This window comes from Marmota flaviventris, chromosome 10 (assembly GCF_047511675.1).
Source record: "Marmota flaviventris isolate mMarFla1 chromosome 10, mMarFla1.hap1, whole genome shotgun sequence".
NCBI lineage: Eukaryota > Metazoa > Chordata > Mammalia > Rodentia > Sciuridae > Marmota > Marmota flaviventris.
The window spans coordinates 120,313,557-120,336,373 of NC_092507.1; the positions used below are offsets into that span (position 1 = coordinate 120,313,557).

The following is a 22,817-nucleotide window of genomic DNA, read 5'->3' on the forward strand; positions in this document are numbered from 1 at the left end:
TATTTTATTTATTTATTTTTATGTGGTGCTGAGGATTGAACCTAGTGCCTCGTGCGTGCTAGGTGAGTGCTCTACCGCTGAGCCACAACTCCAGCCGCCCCCCTTCACTTTTCTTGATAAGGATTGCTTTAGCTATTCTGGGTCTCTTATTTTTCCAAACGAATTTCATAATTACTTTTCCGATTTTTACAAAGAACGTCTTTGGAATTTTCATAGGAATTGCATTACAATTGTATAGTGGTTTTGGTAGTATGGCCATTTTGACTATATTAATTCTCGTATCTAAGAATATGGGAGATCTTTCCAGCTTCTAAGGTCTTCTTCAATTTCTTTCTTTAGTGTTCTGTAGTTTTTATTATTTATTTATTTATTTAAAGAGAGAGAGAGAGAGAATTTTTTAATATTTATTTTTTAGTTTTCGTCGGACACAACATCTTTGTTTGTATGTATGTGGTGCTGAGGATCGAACCCGGGCTGCACGCATGCCAGGCAAGCGCGCTACCGCTTGAGCCACATCCCCAGCCCCTGTAGTTTTTATTTTTGAGAGGTCTTTCACCTTTTTTTAAAAATCAAGTTTTTTTAAAACCAAGTTTTTTTTTTTGAGGCTATTGTGAATGGAATAGTTTTCCTAATTTTTCTTTCAGTTGATTCACCTTTGATATATAGAAACAAAATTGAGTTATGGATGTTAATTTCATATCCTGCTTCTTTGCTGAATTCATTAATGAGAGAACATAGTATTGAAGTATATTTCCTATACAGGCAGTTTTGGGAGACATATGAATTTTCTTGTTGTCTATAGTTAGTGGCCAAGAGGTAAATATGCTTTGTTTGGCTTGCATGAATCCAAAGTCTTGCACAGTGCTTTAACACTGAGCTACATCCCCAGCCCTTTTTATTTTATTTTTAGACAGCCTTACTAAGTTGTGGAAGGCTAGCCTCAACTTGCTATCCTCAGGCTTCCAAGTAGTTGAGATTACAGGGGTGGGCCACAACATCCAACTATGTTCTTTCTATATATTTCATTAAATTGCCCATATTTAAAAATCAACAGATGGTACATGAATATTGGGATTTCTGACTTTTATTGAAACATTAGAAGAGCTGGTAAATAGGCCCCTCCATGGACAATCAGATGGAGCAAGAATCTGTGACCTCGTAGAATTGACTAGTTCATTACGGTTCTGTCTTACTCAGCTTTTTCCACTGCTGTGACTAAAAGATCATTGTATTTGCGGGGCACAGTTTCAGAGGTCTTAGTCCACAGAAAATCAGCTCCATTCCTTGGGGTTCCAGGTGAGTAAGAACATCATAGCAGAAGAGTGTGGCGGAGGGAAGCAGCTCCTATGATGATCAAGAAGCAGAGAGAGGGGCTGGGGCTGGGGCTCAGTGGTAGAGCACCTGCCTGGCACATGTGAAGCACTGGGTTCCATCCTCAGCATCACATAAAAAATAAATAAAGATATTGTGTCCATCTACAATGAAGAAGGAGGAGGAGGAGGAGAAGGAGGAGGAGAAAGACAGACACATACACAAACACACACTCCACTCTCCAGATACAAAATATAAGCTGGGCATGGTGGCCCTCACCTGTAATCCCAGCAGCTGGGGAAGCTGAGGCAGGAGGATCGAGAGTTCAAAGCCAGCCTCAACAACAGCAAGATGTTGAGGAACTCAGTGAGACCCTGTCTCTAAATAAAATATAAAATAGGGCTGGGGATGTGGCTCAGTGGTCGAGTGCCCCTGAGTTCAATCCCTGGTTACCCCAAAAAAGAAAAACAAACAAACAAAAACAACAAACTATATACCCCATAGCCATGCCCCCAATGTCCCACCTCCTCCAGCCACACCCTACCAGCTTCAGTTACCAGTCAGTTAATCCCTATCAGGGGATTAATTCACTGTTGGGTTAAGTCTCTCATAACCCAATCATTTCCTCTCTGAACCTTCTTGCATTGTCTCACACATGAGCTTTTTGGGGACTCCTCATGTCCAAACCATAACAGGTTCCTACCCAATGTGCTTTACTCAAGAGCATTACCTGCCTGGCTGCAGTGGGAGCTTATTTTCAACTCTGATCTGAGATGTAAGGGGTGTGCATTAGGAATGACTGACGAGGAGAGGCAGGAAAGAGGGCAGAGGGGACACCAGGAAAGCCTTTGTGTGATAGGCATGTCTTTGTCCTGCGGTGGGGAGGGGAGAGGCCAGACGTTGTAGAGGTGGATAGGAGATGGGGAAATGTTTTGTGGTATCACATGGACTTTGCGAAGTGAAGGGTTGAGGTGACATTGACACTTTGGTTGAGGAACTGAAGAAGGAGTTTTTTGGGGGGAGACTGATAATTTTAGTTTGAGTTTGAGGTGTCTATAGGTACCCTAGTAGAAGTGTTCACTAGGCTTCTGAATTAGTGGGAATGGAGCTCAGAAATAATGACTGAACTGGAAATACAGTTTAGTAATCAAACTCTCAATAATGGAGTAACTCCAGTAGCAGAGAACTAAAAACTGTTTTAAAAAATATTTTTTTGTGTGTGCTGCTACAGATTGAAGAATCCTGAGCTTCAAGAATGTTCTACCACTGAGCCATAGCCCCAGCCCTATTTTGTATCTTATTTAGAGACAGGGTCTCACTGAGTTGCTTAGCACCTCTTTTTTGCTGAGGCTGGCTTTCAATTTGTGAACCTAGACCCCAAATATTTTAAAACAACAGTTAAGAATTGTGTTGGGGCTGGGATGTGGCTCAAGCGGTAGCGCGCTCGCCTGGCATGCGTGTGGCCCGGGTTCGATCCTCAGCACCACATACAAACAAAGATGTTGTGTCCGCCAAATACTAAAAAATAAATATAAAAAAAAGAATTGTGTGGTGGTGCAGGCCTATAATCACAGTGACTCAGGAGGCTGAGGCAGGAGGATTGCAAATTTAAGGGCCGCTTCAGCAAATTAGCAAGGCCCTAAGCAACTTAGTGTGAGACCCTGTCTCAAAATAAAAAAAAAAAATTTAAAAGGGGCGAGGGATGTGATTCAGTGGTATAGTGCCTCTGGGTTCAATCCTGTGTACAAAAAAAAAAAAAAAAAAAAAATGTGGATAAAAAGGTTAAAAACATAAGAGGCTAGGTGCAATGGCATTTGTCTGTAATCCCAATGATTTGGGAGGCTGAGGCAGGAGGATTGCAAGTTCATAGACCAGCATCAGCAATGAGGCTCTGTCTTAAAAATAACAAATAAAATGGGCTGGGGATGTGGCTCAGTGGTAAAACATCTCTGGGTTCAATTCCTGGTACAAAGCAAACAACAAAAAAACCAAAAACCATAAAAGATAGGCAAGAACTGGGTGGGGTGGTGCACATCTGTAATCTCAGCAAGTTAAGAGGCTGAGGCAGGAGGATCACAAATTCCAGGTCAATTCCGGGCAATTGCCAGACCCTGTCTCAAAATAAAAAGAGCTGGTGATGTAGCTCAGTGGTAGAGCACCCCTGGGTTCAATTCCCAGAACCACAAGAAAAAAAAAATCAAACATACAAAAAAAAAAAAAAAAAAAAAAAAGTGAAATAAAGTCATATTTAGACAAACTAAAACAATGGATGTTAGTCACTAGAAGTGGGAAACTAAATTTTCAAGGGGACTATTATTCCAGATGGTAGGCTGGAGATGCAGGAAGGAAGAAATAAAGAGCATTAAAATGATTAGTCTAAATGGCCACTAAATTAATAAACGTTGCTGTTTTGTGGAATTCAAGTGTACATATGTATATAATTTGAGTTCTGTATGCATATACACCTACACCCACACCTACACGAGGAAAATGAATGCACCCAATCACAAGAAACATGTACAAGAATGTTAACAACACAGACGGGTGTATGTGTGCCTCAGTGAGTTAGAGGCCCTGAATTCATCAAGAAGATAATGGATAGAAAACTGGTTATGTTACTATACAAAACACACGACTCATAAATACAGAATAGCTGGCCTGGGGATGTGGCTCTGGGGCAGACTGCTTGCCTGACGTCTGCTGGGCCCAGGGCTCAATTCCCAACATGGGGCGGGTGGTGGGGATGAAAGAGCAGATTGCTCATAAATGTAGAAAAATGGAAGAATCACAAAGTCAGATGAGCCAAAGGAGCCAGACCTAGAAGAAGGAGAGAAAGTACATATGGTGTGAGTCTATTTATGTGAAGATCAAAAACAGACAAAGCTGATGTATGATAATGGAAATCAGAACAGCTGTTTCCGCAGTGCAGGGCACAGGAATGAGTTGGTGGACGTGTTCTTTATTTCTCATTGGGCGGTGATTCTATGGCTGGAGTCATTTACCCTTCAGATCTATGCACTCCGTCGTAGTAAAGGATAAGGAATCACAGCAACTATAGAATCTAAGTCGGGAGGAGTAATGGAGGTAAATGGAATACAATTATTCCTGCATTTTCCACAGGGGGGTGAGGCTGGGCTTCTCCGCTCGCCACTGCTCCGGCTCCTGTGCTCGGGCATCTCGATTTGCCTCCCAGGCTCCTGCCTTAGGTCTCTACACGAGCTGTTCATTGCTGTCTAAAGTCTCTTTCTACTTCCCTCCACGTTGTTTGTCGGTGGCAAAAACAGCTCCTAAAAATTTAATTTTGAGGAAGAAAGAAAGAAACTAGAATAATTTAGCTCTACAGAAGAAATGTAAATTACCTGCTCTAGAAAGAGATAGAAAAAGAAAACAAAACATTGCACTCCGATAGCAGAGGATGGTTTCGATCCATCGACCTCTGGGTTATGGGCCCAGCACGCTTCCGCTGCGCCACTCTGCTACCTGCTACAGAGCTTTCTCATAATGTCTATACAAAGTTCTCTCCGTGTTCGCCGTCCTGGAAATTTTTTTTCCTAGAGCCATCTAGTGTCCAGTCGAAAACTGTCACTACTGTTAAACCTATTTTTATTGGCTCGTTCCTGATACAGTAGGCGTTTTTTTATTTGTTCCTAAGCCTGATTCGCCAAAGTAAGCCAATGAGCATGAAGGGCGGAGTAATGAGGGAGCCAATCGCGCCGAGTTTTATTGGGACGCGCCGGCAAGACGCCTCTCCGGTTACCCGCGCCTCGGAAAAAAGGGGCGGTTGGTGGGGCCTCCATTGTCCAGGATTAAGGGAGCCATGAGGTAAGGGGATCTAGGTGCTCAAGGTGTTTCCCTGAGAACTTAGGAAGGTGGGTCGCGGGGAGTCGGAGGACCCAGGGCGGTGTGTCCCGGGCCTGCGCCCCCAGGCCCGGGGGAGTAGGGTGGTCCGAGGCTGGGAGGCGGGCCGGGCCGGGCTGGAGTGGGGAGGCGGGTGCGAGAGTCCGGCCTGGAGGGCTGAGGAGAGGGAGGGTCCCCGGGGCCCGGAGTAGCGCCCGCCGTCTGGACTGAGGCGGCCGGGACGTGCCCTGTAAATGCACGCGCGAAGCCCAGGTGAGCGGCCGCCGCAGCCCCACGGTTCCTTCTCGCCGGGAGCTGGCGCGCCGTGGTGGAGGTCTCTGCCGTGAGCTGAAACGACTCTGTTTTCAGGGGTGACCGAGGCCGTGGTCGCGGTGGGCGCTTTGGTTCCAGAGGGGGACCCGGAGGAGGGTGAGTGCCCGCCTGGACATCCCCGCACTTGCCAGTGCCTGTCGTCGGGGTGGGGGTTGGAGGTGGCCCCGGCTGCCCCCCTGCTGGAGGCAGACCCCTTCTCAGAACCTGCCCGTGCGGGTGCCCTCTGCCTGATTTCTGTTTGGACTGTTTTTCTTGTTTTAGGTTCAGGCCCTTCGTGCCACATATCCCATTCGATTTCTATTTGGTGAGTTCTTGAGTTAATATCAGTTTCCTGGTCATTGTCACTTATACATGTAGGTGGTTGGAGCAGGGATTCGTGAATGATTTGGGATTTTAAAGATTTTTACTTATGTGTTTATTTACTTTTGGCACTTGGAGATTAACCTTAAGGCCTCAAGCCTACCAAGCAAACTCTCGACTCTGAGCCCCTGATTTTATTACAATTAATACAGATTAGTAGTACATATAAATGGTTCCGTGTGATACTTCAGTACATGTATACAGCATGCACTGATGAAATCCAGCCTTCTTTGTCCACTCTGCCCCTCTGTAGAGTTGGAGTTTTGAGTCAACTGTGTCATTTCACGTACCAAAACAATGTAAGCAAAGCCACTTGCAGTGGTGCATACCTATAAACCCAGCTACTAAGGAGCCTGAGGTAGTAGGATTCAAAATTTGAGGCCAGCCTTGGCAACTTAGTGACACCCTGTTTTAAAATAGAGTTCTGGGGATGCAGTTCAATGGTAGAGTGCCAGTGGTTTCAATCCCCGGTACTACCAAAAAAAAAAAAAAAAACGTAAGCAGGGTAAGGAAGATGATTTCTTGCCTACATAGTTGAAATCCGTCCTAAACAATTAATTGTATCTCTGGCTTAGTGTTTTTTTTTTTTTTGTTTGTTTTTTTAATACAAAGGTAGTGAGAGCTTAAATTATGGCTCTTCTATTCTTGTTTGAACATCTTGATTGAAAACAAGTAGAATTATCTGCTTTTAATTTTTTTTCTATCATAACAGGAAAAAATATCTGTTGTATCTTATTTTTGGTAAAAGGTATGTTGTTTGTTTTTCTCTTAGTGTGAAATGGCCTTCCCTCGAGTCAAGCCAGCACCTGATGAAACTTCCTTCAGTGAAGCCTTGCTGAAGAGGAATCAGGACCTTGCTCCCAATTCTGCTGAACAGGTGTGTTCTTTTGGCTTTCTTTCTGAGATTTCACTAAAAACAGAAAAGTGACTATTATAGTTAAGAAGAGTGTTATGTGGGCTGAGGGTGTAGCTCAGTGGTAGAGCACTTAACCTAGCATGTGTGAGGCTCTGGGTTTGATCACCAGCAAGAACCTAAACTCCACAGAAGGTTTACTTGTCCTCTATATAGAGAGTTAAAGTGCTAGGTGAATATATGAGTGGTTATGTGGCATCATATTTTCATTGGGGAATCTATTATGGATTAAATAGTTGTTCTTTTCTGATATATTCAAGGCCAGAAGGGGGAAGTGTTTTCAGACCCCTATTGCATGAGTTTGTATAGAAGAGATTAGGGAAAAATGTTCCCCTAACCTCAAGTAACTCTTGAGAAGTTACTTGTGATTTTTGACTTTAGGGTATTTTTGTTTTGTGATGTTTTTTAGGCCTCAATCCTTTCTCTGGTGACAAAAATAAATAATGTGATCGACAATTTGATTGTGGCTCCAGGGACATTTGAAGTGGTGAGTTTTTTGATGGCTTAGTTCTAAGATAGGGCAGCCTTGTTAAGAGGAATTTTCATTGGCTTCTGTCTCTTTACCTGTTCCACATTTAACTTTAAATGGAAAAGTATAGACTTCTGAAATTTCCCTGTAATACTGTTGTTGGAGGCAAGATTTTTATCATTACTATCAGCTATCATTATTATCTGTAGCCACGTTGTATAGCCATGCTTTCATGCTTTTGAGATATGAATTTATCACTGCTGCATTTAAATGTGGGAAATAAGAAGTTGTGTCTTAAGAGTTCTGAGAGAAGGGCTGGGGATGTGGCTCAAGCGGTAGCGCGCTCGCCTGGCATGTGTGCGGCCCGGGTTCGATTTTCAGCACCACATACAAAGGTGTTGTGTCCGCCGAAAACTAATAAATAAATATTAAAAAAAAAAAAAAAAAAGAGTTCTGAGAGCGCCGGTCACCCGCCTATAATCCCAGCGGCTTGGGAGGCTGAGACAGGAGAATCTCAAGTTCAAAGCCACCCTCAGCAACTGCAAGGCGCTAAGCAACTCAGTGAGACCCTGTCTCTAAATAAAAGAGAGATCTGAGAAGAGCTTGGCACCTTTTTTCTTCTAATTTTTTCCCCCTGAAATCCTTTTTCCAATAGCAAATTGAAGAAGTCCGACAGGTAGGATCATATAAAAAGGGAACAATGACTACAGGACACAATGTAGCTGACCTGGTGGTAATACTAAAGATTCTGCCAACATGTGAGTATACCTCTTTTTCTCTCTTTTCTGGTGCTAGGTGTCAAACCCAGGCCCCTGAGCTTGGCAGGCGAGTGCTCTACTGCTGGGCTACATCCCTTAGCCCCCAGTTCATCTTTCTGACCGAGGAAAACAATGTAATAGTTTGATTTGGGGCCTAGGGATTTTTAAGTGGGGGGGGGAGGGAGAGAGAGGGAGAGGTGTGTGTGTGTGGAACATAAATAGGAAATTTAATTTTTTAAGTTTACTGGATTATAAGGGACTGTTAGGTCAGCTTATTGTCACTGTGATGAAAATACTTGATAAGAACAACTTAGTGGAGGAAAAGTGTGAGGCTTTCAGTTTCAGAGATTTGAGTCTATGATTGGCCTATTCCATTGTTCTGGCCTGAGGTGAGGCCAAATATGATGGAAGGGTATGGGAGGAAAAAGCTATTAGCCCATGGCTGCTGGGAAGCAGAGACAGCAGTGAGGGACAAGATAAAGTCCAAAGCAGATCCTCAGTGACCTACTTCCTCTAGCCATGCCTCACATACCTAGTTATCACTCAGTAGTCCATTTAGATTATAATCCATCAAATGAATTAGTCTACTGACAAAGCTTCATTTCTCATAATCCAATCGTTCCACCTCTCACCATTCTTGCATTGCCTAACACATGAGCTTTTTGGGAGATACCTCATATCCAAACCATAAAAAGACAGACTCTGTAATGTGTGTCTGAAAGAATGTATACCCAGTACTCTGGGACTGTGTTTCTCTCTTGGATATTTTGCTCCTAAGGGAATTATTAGCACTGCCTGGAGATGTTTTTGGTTGTCACAGCTAGGGGGTACTCCTGGCATCAAAAGGGGCTAAAGGCTGGGAATGGTGCTAAACATCCTACAGTGCACAGGATTAACCAATCCAGATGTTATAAGTGCCACTGACCTGAAAAATTCGGCTTTAGCTCAGTGGCAGAGTACCTGCCTAGCACTTGTGAGGCGCTGGGTTTGATCCTTAGCATTGCGTAGAAAAATAAACAAAAATAGATAAATGCATGGCATGCTGTCTATCTACCACTACAAAAGAAAAAAAAAATTAAGTTATTAAAAAAATCTAACGATTTTAGTATGGAAAAAAGATGTGAGTATAGGAAGTGTCCTATTCCTGAACCTTCCAGTTTCTGTGTCTAGGACTTAGCTTTCCTTTGTAAAAGTATTCTGTTACACTTGTTCCACACTTGAATGTGGGGCAGAAATTATGGTACTAAGTATCTCAGAGATATATAGGAAGTCTACATAAATAGATGATTTATAATGGTATTTTTTTCCCCCTCAATCTAGTGGAAGCTGTTGCTGCCCTGGGGAACAAAGTCGTGGAAAGTTTAAGAGCACAGGATCCATCTGAAGGTTTGAATTTATTGCTGAATATATATTGAGTGGCAGTAGGAGCCAGGTCCTGTAATCATACTTTCAACAAAATTAGGTCAGACTAGATTGAGTAAATGCAGTTTCATGTTGTAGGAGTTTTTGGAAGGGGTTTGAAATTCCATTTTATCTCCTTTCTAAAGCTCTGTATTTTGAATCCTTAGTCTGAACTCTGGTTTTTAAATGCCCACCTGTTTCCCACAGGAATGATTTAACTTTGATCATCTAATGAAAATGTGAATTACAACTTTTGATTATTTTGTTCTTTTAGTTTTGACCATGCTGACCAATGAAACTGGTTTTGAAATCAGTTCTTCTGATGCTACAGTGAAGATTCTCATTACGACAGTGCCACCCAATCTCCGAAAACTGGACCCGGAACTCCACTGTTAGTCCTTTTTTCCATTGCTGAAAAGTGTGGGGGAAATAAAATGCATGGTATCTTTGCTGAGTTTTTTTATTTCACAGGAAGCTTTCTGGAAATTGAAGGACTTAAGTTTACCCTGTACTTTGGAAATAACTTTACAAGCTTCCTAGTGAAATTTTCAAAGATAGGATAGCCAGGAAGAAAATTTGGAACAATTAAAAAGGATGGTGGAAATATTTGTGAAGAAAGGAGGATAGATTTTTGGAGAATATCACAGATCTTGCATGCTTCTAGATTTAGTTTGGAATAGGTGTAATAATTTTGGAATAAGTGACTTGCTGATCTGAGGAACATGAGATGGTTTAACAAAATTGTTAAAAATTAGCTTGCTTCTCCTTCTAAGTTTCTGAACCATGGTGGTGGCAGGACTGGATTGCTTGCTTAATACCAGGATTGTTTCACGTTGGTCTGTCATGCTTTATCTAGTGGATATCAAGGTGTTGCAGAGTGCTTTAGCAGCCATCCGACATGCCCGCTGGTTCGAGGAAAATGCTTCTCAGTCCACGTGAGTCGGTCTCTGGTCATTTTCAGATAACCTTTCTAACTGAATAGCAGGATTTCCCCATACTTCCTCTGATAGAACTGTTTTGGCCATGATCTGTTGGATTTTCATTTTTACTTTAAATAAGCAAATTAAGATTGAAAGAAGAGCACATGCGGTTTTATAAATAGTATAGTCAGCTTCAACTCTACCTCAGGTGTGGAAATGTGATCTTATTACCTTTTTTTGTGGGGTGGGCTACCAGGGATTGAATTCAGGGGCATTTGATACTAAGCCACATCCCCAGCCCTATTTTATATTTTATTTAGAGACAGGGTCTCACAGAGTTGCTTAGTACCTCGCTTTTTCTGAGGCTGGCTTTGAACTCTAGATCCTCCTGTCTCAGCCTCCAGAGTTAATGGGATTACAGGCGTGCACCATTTTGCCCAGCAGTGATGTTAACTACTTTTAATCCTTGGATCTCTTTTACATTCAGAGTTAAAGTTCTCATCAGACTGCTCAAGGACTTAAGGATTCGTTTTCCTGGCTTTGAGCCCCTCACACCCTGGATCCTTGACCTACTTGTAAGTAAACAAGGACAATAGGAATTCCTACGCATTCATATTGGTAGTACTTACTGTGAAACCTACCAGAATCTGAAATTCAGTAAAGCTTAAAAAGAAATTCAGTGGACAGGCGATCCAGTAGATTCAAAGTTTATTATTTCATTGGGTTCTGGGAGTATTTGATTAAATGAGTAGTTACTGAGTTACAGTGCCCCTTTTGTTTTTATTACTGTTATTTCATTATTGTGATACTGGAAAGAAATGAACAAATGAGGACCAATTTCAGAATTTCTTCTGGATGTGTTTTGGCTAGACTTGACTTATTTTCCTTGTGATGATTTATTCAAGTTTAAATTTGCTTACCAGACTTACTCTTTTCTAGGGGCACTATGCTGTGATGAATAACCCCACCAGACAGCCTTTGGCCCTAAATGTGGCATACAGGTACCACATATTTCTTCTCAGTTTGGGGTTGGTTATAAGGTGGTAGTGGGGGTGTGTTAATACTTCCCTATGTTTCAGGCGTTGCTTGCAGATTCTGGCTGCAGGACTGTTTCTTCCAGGATCAGTGGGTATCACTGACCCCTGTGAAAGCGGCAACTTCAGAGTACATACGGTCATGACCCTGGAACAGCAGGTATTGGGTCAGTTATGAAGTGGTCTATTCTGAGAGGACCTAGGGAACATGATCTTTAGGGATCAGGGTATCTGGGGGTTTTCAAAGACTGTGGTCCTAAGATTAAAAAGTTATATGCATCTGTTTTCACAAGGGTGTCAGAGAAAGTACTGATTTTCTTTGCTAATTTACCCTCGCTTTGCTCTTCCTCAGGATATGGTCTGCTACACAGCTCAGACTCTGGTTCGAATCCTCTCACACGGTGGCTTTAGGAAGATCCTTGGCCAGGAGGGTGATGCCAGCTGTGAGTACTCACTGTGTGTGTGGGTCAGGGGTTTCTTCTGGTGCTCAGCAGGCTTTGTGTGGTGCTGTGACATAACTCTGGGGCACTCCAAGGAGTTACGTCCCCAGCCCTTTCTTTTGAGACAGTCTTGCTGAAATTGCAGGGGGTTAGCCAGTGCATCCATCTTACTCAGATGACTTCATGTTTCTGCTGCGTTCTGCTTGTTTGCTGGGGTATTTGTTTGAAAGCACTTATTTTTTTTATTCTAGATCTTGCTTCTGAAATATCTACCTGGGATGGAGTGATAGTGACACCTTCAGAAAAGGCTTACGAGAAGCCACCTGAGAAGAAGGAAGGAGAGGAAGAGGAGGAGAATACAGAAGAACCACCTCAAGGAGAGGAAGAGGAAAGCATGGAAACTCAAGAGTGATCTTCCTTCCCTTCAGTCCCGTTCCTACTCAAGGGGAAGACCAGATCCTAAGCTATCTGCTACTGGGCTTTGTATGGTGCATTTCTGTGGAATAGAGGAGACATCAGGAAAGAAACTCTATAGAAAGATTTGTCATTCCATTGGTTTTGATACTGGCCTAGCAGCCCAAAATCTCCTGTTTATAAATCTATGCCATCCATCTATAATGAAGCAGGATACCAACATTTCTTCCTTATACTCCCAAATCCCAACTCCTAAACACCCCACTCAACCATTACTCTGTTGTTGAAATGTGAACTGTTAGGTGTTTGAACTTTTTTTTTTCTAAGAAAAACGATTAAAGTACTTCCTAGTAGGGCTCTTGGTTTTGTTTTTCCTTAGTAGGTGGTGGCCTCTTTTATTTACTCTTTTTCATTGGAAGTGATACTGAGTCATAAACACCAAGATCGCAACTTGAAACATCAGTAAATGAGAATACTGTTTAAGCATTTATTGAATTAAATGGTTCTAGCAGTACTGCTGTTGTATTCAAGCCAGTGCAATCAACAGAAGAGGGTGGACAGAGTTCATTCATCTTCTCTTTGTAAATCCTCGTGTAAACAAAAGGAAAAAGAGAAGTCACAGGTAGAGGACATGTTGCCTGGGTCCACTATAACCAGACATGTAACAAACGAAGCTCCAGCCTGGTTGGCGAGGCCTGAAAAAGATGGGCGTTAACTATGTAGTTAAGAAAAAAAACCTCATTTCGTTCTTGGAAGGGAGCAAGAGCTGTAACGAAAGTTCCTCTGGGAACTTGAGTCTACTTCACGCAGGTTTCTTGGGTTCCCACGAAGTGAGAAAGTGCTTTAAATAAACCATTTAGGTGTCCCAAAGTCTGCAGAAATTGTTCCCTGAATCTTCTCGTGTGTTGAAACAAGGCAGCGGGGTAACAACTATTTGTGCTGCTCAGTCCCCTGCCATCTTGTTACTTGCTTGGGGAACCAGGGGGATAAACTCCCGAGTCCAGCATTGCCCTCCTGCGGGCTGTTTCCTTGGCAACGCTGTGGTTTAGCCGCCTCAGCCGCTCCTACAGGACACAGGAAGAGGTGGAACCTAGTGACTGCCCCTGTGAAAGGCTTTGGGGTTCAGCCAGCCAGGTGCTGGAAACACCTGAGGACGGTCCTGCGTCAAAGTTCACGTAGGATGTCAATGGCTGCAAGTGGATATTGAGCACTGAGTCTTACTGATGCTAGTTGACCACTCCCTTCCCCCCAATTTTTAAAAAGTCGTGACTCATTGTGTTGAGGACTTGAAGCAGGGACTTCGTTTACCTGGGCATTCTGTAGGATGTTGTTGACCAGAACAACCCGTCGCCGGGCGTTGAGCAGCTTCTTAACGTAGGGGTCGAGATCCAAGGCCACCTTCTGGTCCTCGTTGATGCGGCACAATTCTGGGGATGGAAGAGCAACAGACGTCTGGCAGCTCACCTCCTGCTCTTAGGAAGGCGGAATCGTCCCGTCCTTCCCCCACTTCCTTTCACTCCCTGTCCCAAGGGCCCCGACGTCCTGGGGCCAAGGGGCAGAGACCCGGGAGGGCACGGGGAACCGAAGGTCCTGCCTGGGTCCGCGGGCCGCCCACTCACCCGCGGCGAGGTTGTCGATCTGCTCGCGGAGCTCCACCTGGCTCTCCCTGCAAAGGCCGCAAGGCCGCACGGTCAGCGCGCCCGCCGCCCACGTTTCCCCTGCACCGGGACCAGCCGGCCCCGCCTCCACGGCCCCGGAGCCTCCCCGGGCAGGCCGCCCCGCCCCGCCCGCCCCGCCGGCCCCCCGGGCACCTGACGGCGTGGACGTGGGAGTCCAGCTGCTGCACAGCCGGGCGCAGGAACTCGAGGAGGCCCTCGGCAAAGAGGTCGCGGCCTGTGGGCCCGGCCACCGGGGTCCCAGCCCCGGACACTGCAGCAGAACCTGCACCCGCCATCCCGAACTCGGCCAGTGCCGGGAACCTGCCGCTAGGGCCGCCGGGAACTGGGGTTCGCCTAAGTGCGCCGCGAGGGGGCGCCGCGGAGCCGCGGCGGCCCGGGGGTTGCTGGGAAATGGAGTTCCCGGCGCGCGGCAGCTGCGCACCCGCGGGCCCCGGGAGCGGTGGTTCTGGGCGGGACTGGAGGGCGGGGTTTGCAGAGCTCCGGGTTCCAGGAGCGCGGCCGAGGAGCTGCTGTTTTGGATTGAGCGCTCTTTGTTTTCCTCCCATGGAATGGAGAAAATAACTGCTGTTCTCCCCAGTGTTCAGAGCCCTCTTTCAGGAGGAAACCAGATGATACTCAGGGTATTGTTTTATATTTCTAAAGAGTATTTTAACGATATTTTTAGTGGAGATGCACACAATACCTTTTTCTTCTTTGTTTATTTTTATGTGTTGCCTGTGGGGATGGAACCCAGGCCTCGCGCTCGCTAGGGAAGAGCTCTACCACGAGCCACAGCCCTGGCCCTGAAGAGTGCATTTTTAATGTCACTAAACATGTGCGAAACTTTATGTCCTTAAAAAACAAGGGATTGATTACTGAGACTCTGATACCTGCTGAGACCTCGGTGAGCCTTGAGAAGGTTATGCTAAGCAGAATGAGCCAGGCAGAAAAGGACAGAGGGTGCCTGATTCCCTTAGTAGGGTGCCCGGCCTAAAGTGAACGACAGAGGCTGGGTGTAGCTCGGGACAGAGCCTTGCCTGACCCGTGGGGGCCCTGGGTTATCCCCAGCACCCAGTGTCCGCAGGGTCTGGAGGGAGAGGAGAAAGGGGAGTCACTGTCAATGGGTACAGAGTTCCAGTCTAGGAAGTTGAAAAGTCACAGAGATGGATGGTGGGGATGGTTGCACACCATGGGAATGGACTTCAGGTCGTACACCTGTACATTTACAGGTACATTTTTGTGCATATTTAACTACGATTACATTTAAAAAAAAATTACAGGTGTTTCCATATTTTCTTTTTTTTTTTTTTCCTCAGAAAAGGTCCCTTAGAAGGCAGGCAGGCAAAGTGCAGCATGCATGTGATCCTGGCGCTGTAATCCCAGGTTTGAGGCCAGCCTTGGCAACTTAGTGAGACCCTATCCCAAAAAATGAAAAGAAAGTGGGGCTGGGGATGTGGCGCAAGCGGTAGCGGGCTCGCCTGGCATGCGTGGGGCGCTGGGTTCGAGCCTCAGCGCCACATAGAAATAAAAAAAATAAAGATGTTGTTCCGCTGAGAACTAGAAAATAAATATTAAAAAAAAAAAAAGTTGCTCAGTGGTAAAGTGCCCCTGGATTCAATCCCTGGTGCCAAAAAAAAAAAAAAAAAAAGTCCCCTAGGACTGGCTCAGTGGTAGAGCCCTTGCCTAGCACATACTCTAGCCCTGGGGTTTGATCCCCACCATGGAAAGTTTAAAAAAAAAAAGCCCAGGGGCTGGGGTTGTGGCTCAGCCTTAGAGCACTCACCTAGCACATGTGAGGCCCTGGGTTCAATCCTCAGCACCACATAAAAATAAATAAATAACATAAAGGTGTTATGTCCAACTACAAATTAAAAATTGAAAAAAGCCCAAAGTTTACTTTGGTTTTTCATAGCTCTCCAGAGACTCTACATCTCTGCCCATTAAGGCCTAATGTATTCTAGGTGCTCACAATTCCCTAGGCTAGGGCAGAAACTGAGTGTGGAGAAACACTCCTGAAGGACAGAAAAAGGGGATCCCTAGAGCTATGGGGGCACAGAGTGCTCATATTCATCTCAGAAATACAGGAGGACAAGGCCCTGGAATGGCTATGGGAGGCTGGTGATGGGAAGGTGCCCCAGTTGAGACCCCCGTTGAGACCCCGTCTTTTTAAGTCTTGTGCACTTGTTATTGTTGACTGTGATTCCCTGCTCCCTTCTCTCTGGTGATGAAAGGTCAAACTCTCCTGAGAGGCTGGGGACTTATTTTGAAAGTCATCAGCAAGGAAGGGGATAGCTAGGAAAACTGCACCCTGCTTCCCAGCCAGCCCTTGGGAAGAGGCATCCATCCCAGAGGACACACCAGTGACAGTGTTGAGGAGGAAAGGGGAAAAGTCCAAGTCCCTGAGGCCTGATTGGAAAGAGAGAGCAGGAGCTGGCCTGGCCCTGGAGCTTGGTGGACCCGTGTGTGGACAAGGAATCTCCAGAAAATAGATGAAACAGAAAACCTGCAACACGAAGTGAGTTAGAATTCCAGATAAACAAGAAATGACCTTCTAGCGAAAGTATTTTATCAGGTGATCCTACTTCAAAAGCCGGGTCTCTGAGGGAACCACTGCTTTCTTCTTTCACTCCTTGTCACCTGGAGTGAGCTGTCTGCTCTCCCTCCTGTTGCAACAGCTGCTGTCTGGCCTTCTGGCCTCTGGTCTCTCCCTCCTGGAGCTTGTTGGCACTCTAAAGTGTCCGTCAATGCCATGATACCTTGCTGCGGCTGAAAGGAGTTTTAGAAACCATCTCTTGTTGGATCCTTGGATGCTTGTGAAGGTAGACTTCAAAGGTGGGTTGCCAGATTTAGAAAACAGATCAAACAAAATACCTGGGGAACCAATGAATTTCAGTTGCTGATAAACAGTAAGTAACTTTTTAGTGAAGTATTTTATCGGCTAATCCTACTTCCAGAACTGGGTCTCTGGGGAAAACGGCTGGGCCTTGTTCTTGTGCTCTCCTTTTTTACTCCTTATTACCGTGGATTAACCATTCTCTCTCATGAACCTGCTCCGATAGTTCCTGCCTGATCTTCTGGCCTCTACTTTCTCCCCTCCTGGTCCATTTGGACTCTAAAATACCAGCCAGATGACACAAGACATAATACTATGCTCAGGGCAAATTAATGCCAAAAAAGATTTTATACTCCATCCCTTGTTGGTTCCTTGGACGTTTGTGTGGGAGACGGGGAAAGGCTTTCATAGATGACCTGAGGTCCGACAGTAGGCTGGAGGCCCGAGCTAGTTCAGTTGTTCATTCTCCAAGCACTTATCAAAGTCCAGGCATCATGGCCCCCTGAGGGATGCGGCACAAAAGCCCTCTTCTCCCTGCTGGTTCTTGTGTGATAGAAGCAAAGGTGACTCCATTTTGTTTTATGACTCCATCCTGTAAAACAACCAGGCCAAGTAGAAGGGTCTTGACTGGGGCAAGATATTCTTTTCCTTTTGCTACAGAAACCTTTAAGAACACAGAACTACCTAATGGGACATTGTTTCTGTAACTAGGGTAACGGGGCTCTGTTTCTGTAACTGGGGTGACTGGACTAACCGTGATTGGTTAGGCTTACCACCACTTGACTGCACTCTCCTGCTTCTGTAACCTGGCTTGCTTGCATTGGCTAGACCCCCTCGCCCCCCGAACATCCCCTTTGCGGTTTTCAGGCTTATAAGGAGTGCCCTTGCAATTGTTCAGGGCTGATCAGGGGAACAGCTTTATGTTGTGGTCAGCCACCACCAGTGTGCTTCAATAAAGGCTTGATTCGATTATACGTGAGTGGTCTGGAAGTCAGTTTATGAAACCCCGGGATGAAGCTTTAACTGTAACACTTGTATCACATAGCACTGGCTTCTCCAGAGACTGAAGGAGATGCAGTTCCTAAGAACATCTCCTCTCACCCAGGTACGACATGCATCACCATCATGCTGCTTGTATCAGTCAGGGTCCCATCACTAGAGAGAAATGACATGATGATATCACAGGAAGAGTTTTGTATGAATAATTATTAAATATGACAAAATTGTAATCATGAGGGATTGACTGACAAGTCAAGAGAACTCTAAATCACTTGGGAAAGAGCAGCTGTTGCCCCTAGAGATAGAGGCTGCAAGGAAGAGACCCCCCTCCCCGCCCCCATCTGATATCCAGACACTTGGGAGCCAGCTCTGGTGTGCTCACTTTCCCACGATTTGGGAAACAGTCTCAGACTAAGGATTGCGGGGTTGAAGATATTCTGGGCAATTTAGGGAGACCGTGTCTCAAAAAAAAAAAAAAAAACACAAAAATAAAATTAAGTGGTAGTGCCATGTGGGTGGAATGTGCTGGAAATCTGCCTTCCAGAACTTGCAGGCATTCTCTCCTCTAGAGTTTCTGGAAAGGCTGTTTATAGGAGATGGCTCACCTCAGGAATTCTGCTATTAACAGCCCGAGGCTACATGGCACTACCACTTCTGTACCGTTCAGTGAGCCACACCAGGACCCTCTTCCCCATACTAGGGATTGAACCTAAAGGTGATCTGCCACTGAGCTGCATCCCAAGCCCATCTGATTTTATTTTTAATGTTTTTTAGTCGTAGTTGGACACAATACCTTTATCTTATTTTATTTATTTTTATGTGGTGCTGAGGATCGATCCCAGCTGCTGGCCACTGGGTCCTGCTGGCTAGGCTGTGCCGCAGGATGGACACCTGGAGAAGCCAAGCTCTAGGGTGCCTACCAGAACGAGACAGCATGGTTCCTCCTGAGGCGTGTCTCCAATGTCCTCTACCACCGCTGGCAAAGGAACCATTTAAAGGGTCTAGAACCATTTTCAGAGAGCAGGCAAAACGGATGAATTCAGACCTGTGTGGCTTTATTCCTGGTTCTCTGACAGCTGGGAATCCACTAGTCTGCTCCTGCAGAAAGCTCTAGATCTAAAGGATTACCTGGGTTCTAGTCACAGCATAATATTGGTGTCTCCAACTCACAGGCCTGATCCAAACAATTCTTGTTTTCTAACCTCCCCATTTTTGGTTCCAAGTGGAATTTCTTAGGTGGGATTGTATCAAAATGGAAATGTATGAACAAAAAAGGGTCGAGGTACCTGAGGCCAGAGGAGGGGAAGAAGGAGAAGATAGGAAGAGAAGAATTAGAAGTTTTACAGAAAAATTCAGAGACCATACTCCTCCCATATCCCAACAGCCTCCTTGTGACTCTCTGAAAGCCAAGTTTGCTTTCTTGCTTCCTTCTTTCCTTCCACCTATGCTGAGAGCCACTGCGGAGTCTGTATGGCCCCTGGCATTTTGCCAACAGTATTGATTGACAGGCGAGGCATTACTATCCGCCTCTGCCGCAACTTTTGAGTTCTGGCACTATTTTGGAGTTCTCCTGGGGATTTCCGGGGATTCCCCGAGAGTTCCCATTGGTTGGGGAAGTGCAGGAGGAGGGATTTCCGGGAGAGATATTTCCGGCTGGGGGTTCCTGGACAAGCCTCGTGGCGTTTGGGAGGATTCCCCGGGAGCTGTGTGAAGTGTTTTCCTGCAGTTTAAAAATAAAGTTTGTTCCTGCTTCAGTGGCTTGTGATTTGTGCCCAGCCAGACTGCGGCACACCTAGAGGCATTTACCACTGAGTTATGACCCCAGCCCTTTTCATTTTGAGACAGAGTCTCACTAAATTGCTGAGGCTGACCTCCAACTTGTGATCCTCCTGCTTCAGCCTCCCAAATTCCTGGGATTACAGGCGTGCAGCCAAGCCTACTTTCTGCTGACAGACTTCGGAAGGCCTGTCTTCGGTCTCTTGTTTTCTCCACAGGGTAGCAGAGGAGATTCACAGCATTTTTTAAAAATATTTTTTTAAATTTGTTTTTAATATTTATTTTTTAGTTTTTGGCGGACACAACATCTTTGTTTGTATGTGGCGCTGAGGAACCCGGGCCGCATGCATGCCAGGCAAGCGCGCTACCGCTTGAGCCACATCCCCAGCCTCAGATTCACAGCATTTTTCACTTCTGAAGTCTCTTTGGTGCTTATAGCCAGCAGACTGATGCCCAGTGGGCACTCGGACATGCGCCCCAAGGCCTGGGCCGCTAGAGCTGGGGATCAGGCTGAGTTCTAGCATAAAGTGCACTCCCTGGTCCCACAGCAGCGGCGCCTGGTGTAGCCGCATCTCCATTTGGCCAGTGAAGTGGTGTGGTCAACCTGGCTGCCAGCCGTTCACAGATTTCTAAAGTGGATGTATAAATCCTGCCCATCACAGTGCCAGCAGCCTCTGTCAGTCATAGGTGGCAGAGAGAAATGTGGCTGTGTCTGCTGCAGGCCAACTGGAGCAGGTAAACCCTTGGCAGGAGGCTGGAGGTCAGGATGTCCTGCCAACTCAGAGGTGCTCACATTGCCAATCCTCAACCCAGCAGAATCCTCCCGCAGCCGGTTTTCTCGGGGTGCCGGGTTGGGTGCTGTAGGAATTTCAGTGCCCGTAAACCTTCCTGTTCTAGATTTCAGGGTCCTTCATCAGCTCCTGGAAACTTGAGCTCTGTCCTACTTCTGAAGCTCCTTCCCCTGACTTCATTCTCCCCATCCTCTGGGTGGTGCTCTGGTTGAACTATCTTTTTCTTGCTGACTGCCTTCAGGTGGGTCCTGGGGTAGGTCCCCGAGGAAGCTCTGCAGGGACATACTTGTCTTTGTTCAGGCAGCGGGTCACATAGTGCCCTCTGCCTGGAGGTCACCTGTACCTATACCTATTGAGGAGCCTGGGGAGGAAGTCAGGATTGGCAGAGGGTTTTTTGTTTTGTTTTTTGTACCATGGATTGAACCCAGGAGTGCTTAATCACTGAGCCACATCCCCAGCCCTTTAAAATATTTTATTAGATAAAGGGTCTTGCTAGGTTGCTGAGGCTGGGTTTGTACTCTCAATCCTCCTGCCTTAGCCTCCCGAGTTGCTATGATTACAGGTGTTCACCACCCCGTACCTGGCTACTTTTTAAGACAGAGTCTCCCTAAGTTACCTAGGGCCTTGCTAAATTGCTGAGGCTGGCTTTAAACTTTAAGCAGCTGGGATTACAGGTATGTAGCATTGCACCCTGTAGCTGAGGTTCTTTTGGGAGAAGGGGGCCACAGAATGGTGACTTGGTAATGCTTCAACTGGGAAGGATCACCTGAGTCTGGCTTCTTGGGCCTCTGTCAGATCCAAAGGACAGGTTTGAGATATTCCTTCCTGGTCCAGCTTGCTTTCTGGGAGGCCAGAACCCTGGGGAGCCCTAGAGTGTTCCAACAGAGGAACTGAAGGGGCAATGTGGCAGTGGGCAGGGGAGGGTCAGGGTGGGCAGCAGGAAGCCTGGTTTCCAGCTTATCAGCTGGTGCTTCCAGAGGGCTACCATCCCCCACGTCCCCCCAGGTGAATTCTCAGGTCAGACTCCAGGGCTCCTGCTCATCACAAAGGAGAGACTAAGGATGTGGTCCTGGCCTTGAGTGCTGAGGTCACTGAGGGCCTTTGGTCCACTTTTGTCTTTCTCATCATCGTTGTCTTCTCTGTTCTATGCCTGGCTCTTCCCCTGAAATTTTGGAAGGATGTGCTTTCAGTTAAAATCCAAAGGAGGGCTGGGGCTGGGGCCCCGAGGTAGAGCGCTTGCCTAGCATGTGTGAGGCCCTGGGCTCGAGCCTCAGCACCACATAAAAATAAAAAGGTACTGTGTCCACCTACAACTAAAAAAAAAAAATCCAAAGGAGAGCCAGGCACTGCAGCACATGCCTGTCACCCTAGGGACTCAGGAGGCTGAGGCAGGAGACCCCAAGTTCAAGACCAGCCTTGGCAACTTAGTGAGACCCTCTCTTAAAATTTGAAAAAAAAAAAAAAAAGGTCTGGGTACCAAATGGACTTTAAATCAACATACTATAGTAACACAGCTACATCAATTCACAGTAGCTAAGCTATGGAACCAACCCAGGGGCCCTCAACAGATGAATGGAGAATATGTGGTGTATAGATACACAATGGAATATTACCCAGGCATAAAGAATGAAATTATGGCATTTGCTGGTAAATGGATGGAATTGAAGACTATCATGCTAAGTGAAATAAGCCAATCCCCCAAACCAAAGGCAAAATGTTCTAATATGTGGATGCTAACATGCAATAAGATGGGGGGATAACAGAAGTTCATCGTATTAAACAAAGGAGAATAAAGGGAAGGGAGAAAAGATGGGAATAGAAGAGAAAAAAGAATCTGACATAACATTCCTATGTTCATGTACGAACACACGACCAGTGTAAACCCACAACTCCACAATGACAAGAATGGTAAGTTATACTCCACGTATGAAGAATGTCAAAGTATACTTTACTGTCATGTATCATATCTAAAGAGAAAAATAGACATCTTCAACTAAAAAAAAAAAAAAAAAAAGACAAAAATAGGGGTGGGGATACAGTCCAGTGGTCAAGTGCCCCTGGGTTCAATTCCCAGTACAGGAAAACAAAAACAAAAACCCAAAGGAGAGATTCAGGACATTTGGGGGAACCCCTTTCACCCAAGACTCTTCCTGATAGAATTTTTGCTGTGTCCCCTTCTTGCCCCCGGGTGTTTTTTCTTGAGCAGATAATAGCCTTACAGCGAGGGTACATAAATTAATGTAATATGTCCAACCTACGTGTAAAGTGAATACCCTAGGGGGGTCTCCTGCAGGCCTCAGCTGTCAGTCTCGGGCCCTGACCCAACACAGGCTCACAATGGGCCTGCTGCCCTCGTGGGTCCCAGAGCCATCTCAGACCTCTCTCCACCTCTGGGTGTCATTCTTACCTGCTACAGATTTCCTCTCATCTTTTCCCTCTTGCTCCTGAGCCACATGTCAGGGCCCCCAGCAGGCCTGGTGGGGTCTGCAGCCTGGGTGTGGAAGAGGTCCGAAAGCCCACTCAGGAAGGAGTGGAAGCCTCCACCCCTTTCCCTGCTGGGTCCACACTGC

The 22,817-nt window shown here is 45.9% G+C and overlaps 2 protein-coding genes and 1 non-coding gene across 5 annotated transcripts; 1 reads left to right on the forward strand and 2 right to left on the reverse strand.

The window, feature by feature from the left end:
• Window positions 1-4,717: 4,717 nt before the first annotated feature.
• Window positions 4,718-4,789, reverse strand: Trnam-cau (transfer RNA methionine (anticodon CAU)). Its single transcript has one exon. It is a non-coding gene; the product is annotated as a tRNA-Met (tRNA).
• A 245-nt stretch (window positions 4,790-5,034) lies between these two features.
• Ilf2 (interleukin enhancer binding factor 2) lies at window positions 5,035-12,545 on the forward strand. Its single transcript, XM_027920869.2, has 14 exons — window positions 5,035-5,133; window positions 5,518-5,577; window positions 5,743-5,785; window positions 6,614-6,718; window positions 7,164-7,241; window positions 7,879-7,981; window positions 9,302-9,367; window positions 9,657-9,773; window positions 10,239-10,317; window positions 10,790-10,877; window positions 11,242-11,303; window positions 11,382-11,496; window positions 11,689-11,779; window positions 12,028-12,545. The coding sequence occupies exons 1-14, from the start codon at window positions 5,129-5,131 to the stop codon at window positions 12,186-12,188; spliced, it is 1,173 nt and encodes a 390-aa protein (XP_027776670.1). The 5' UTR covers window positions 5,035-5,128; the 3' UTR covers window positions 12,189-12,545.
• A 118-nt stretch (window positions 12,546-12,663) lies between these two features.
• On the reverse strand, window positions 12,664-14,190 carry Snapin (SNAP associated protein). 3 transcript variants are annotated; one of them, XM_027920872.2, is made up of 4 exons: window positions 14,002-14,190; window positions 13,810-13,856; window positions 13,499-13,617; window positions 12,664-12,885 (listed from the first exon to the last, which is right to left on the reverse strand). In XM_027920872.2, the coding sequence occupies exons 1-4, from the start codon at window positions 14,142-14,144 to the stop codon at window positions 12,838-12,840; spliced, it is 357 nt and encodes a 118-aa protein (XP_027776673.1). In that variant the 5' UTR covers window positions 14,145-14,190; the 3' UTR covers window positions 12,664-12,837. The 3 variants fall into 3 exon arrangements, with proteins under 3 accessions (XP_027776673.1, XP_027776672.1, XP_027776671.1); XM_027920871.2 differs by having other exon boundaries at window positions 12,664-13,254; XM_027920870.2 differs by lacking the exon at window positions 12,664-12,885 and adding an exon at window positions 13,161-13,380.
• Window positions 14,191-22,817: the final 8,627 nt, after the last annotated feature.

Coding starts and splice junctions, on each gene's coding strand:
- Ilf2 (XM_027920869.2), top strand. Junction 5,578..5,742: donor AGAGGGGGACCCGGAGGAGG/GTGAGTGCCCGC, acceptor TTCTTGTTTTAG/GTTCAGGCCCTTCGTGCCAC. Junction 6,719..7,163: donor CTCCCAATTCTGCTGAACAG/GTGTGTTCTTTT, acceptor GATGTTTTTTAG/GCCTCAATCCTTTCTCTGGT.
- Snapin (XM_027920870.2), bottom strand. CDS start 14,144: ATGGCGGGTGCAGGTTCTGCTGCAGTGTCCGGGGCTGGGACCCCGGTG. Junction 13,857..14,001: donor TCCCACGTCCACGCCGTCAG/GTGCCCGGGGGG, acceptor CGGCCTTTGCAG/GGAGAGCCAGGTGGAGCTCC. Junction 13,381..13,498: donor ACATCCTACAGAATGCCCAG/GTAAACGAAGTC, acceptor ATCCACTTGCAG/CCATTGACATCCTACGTGAA.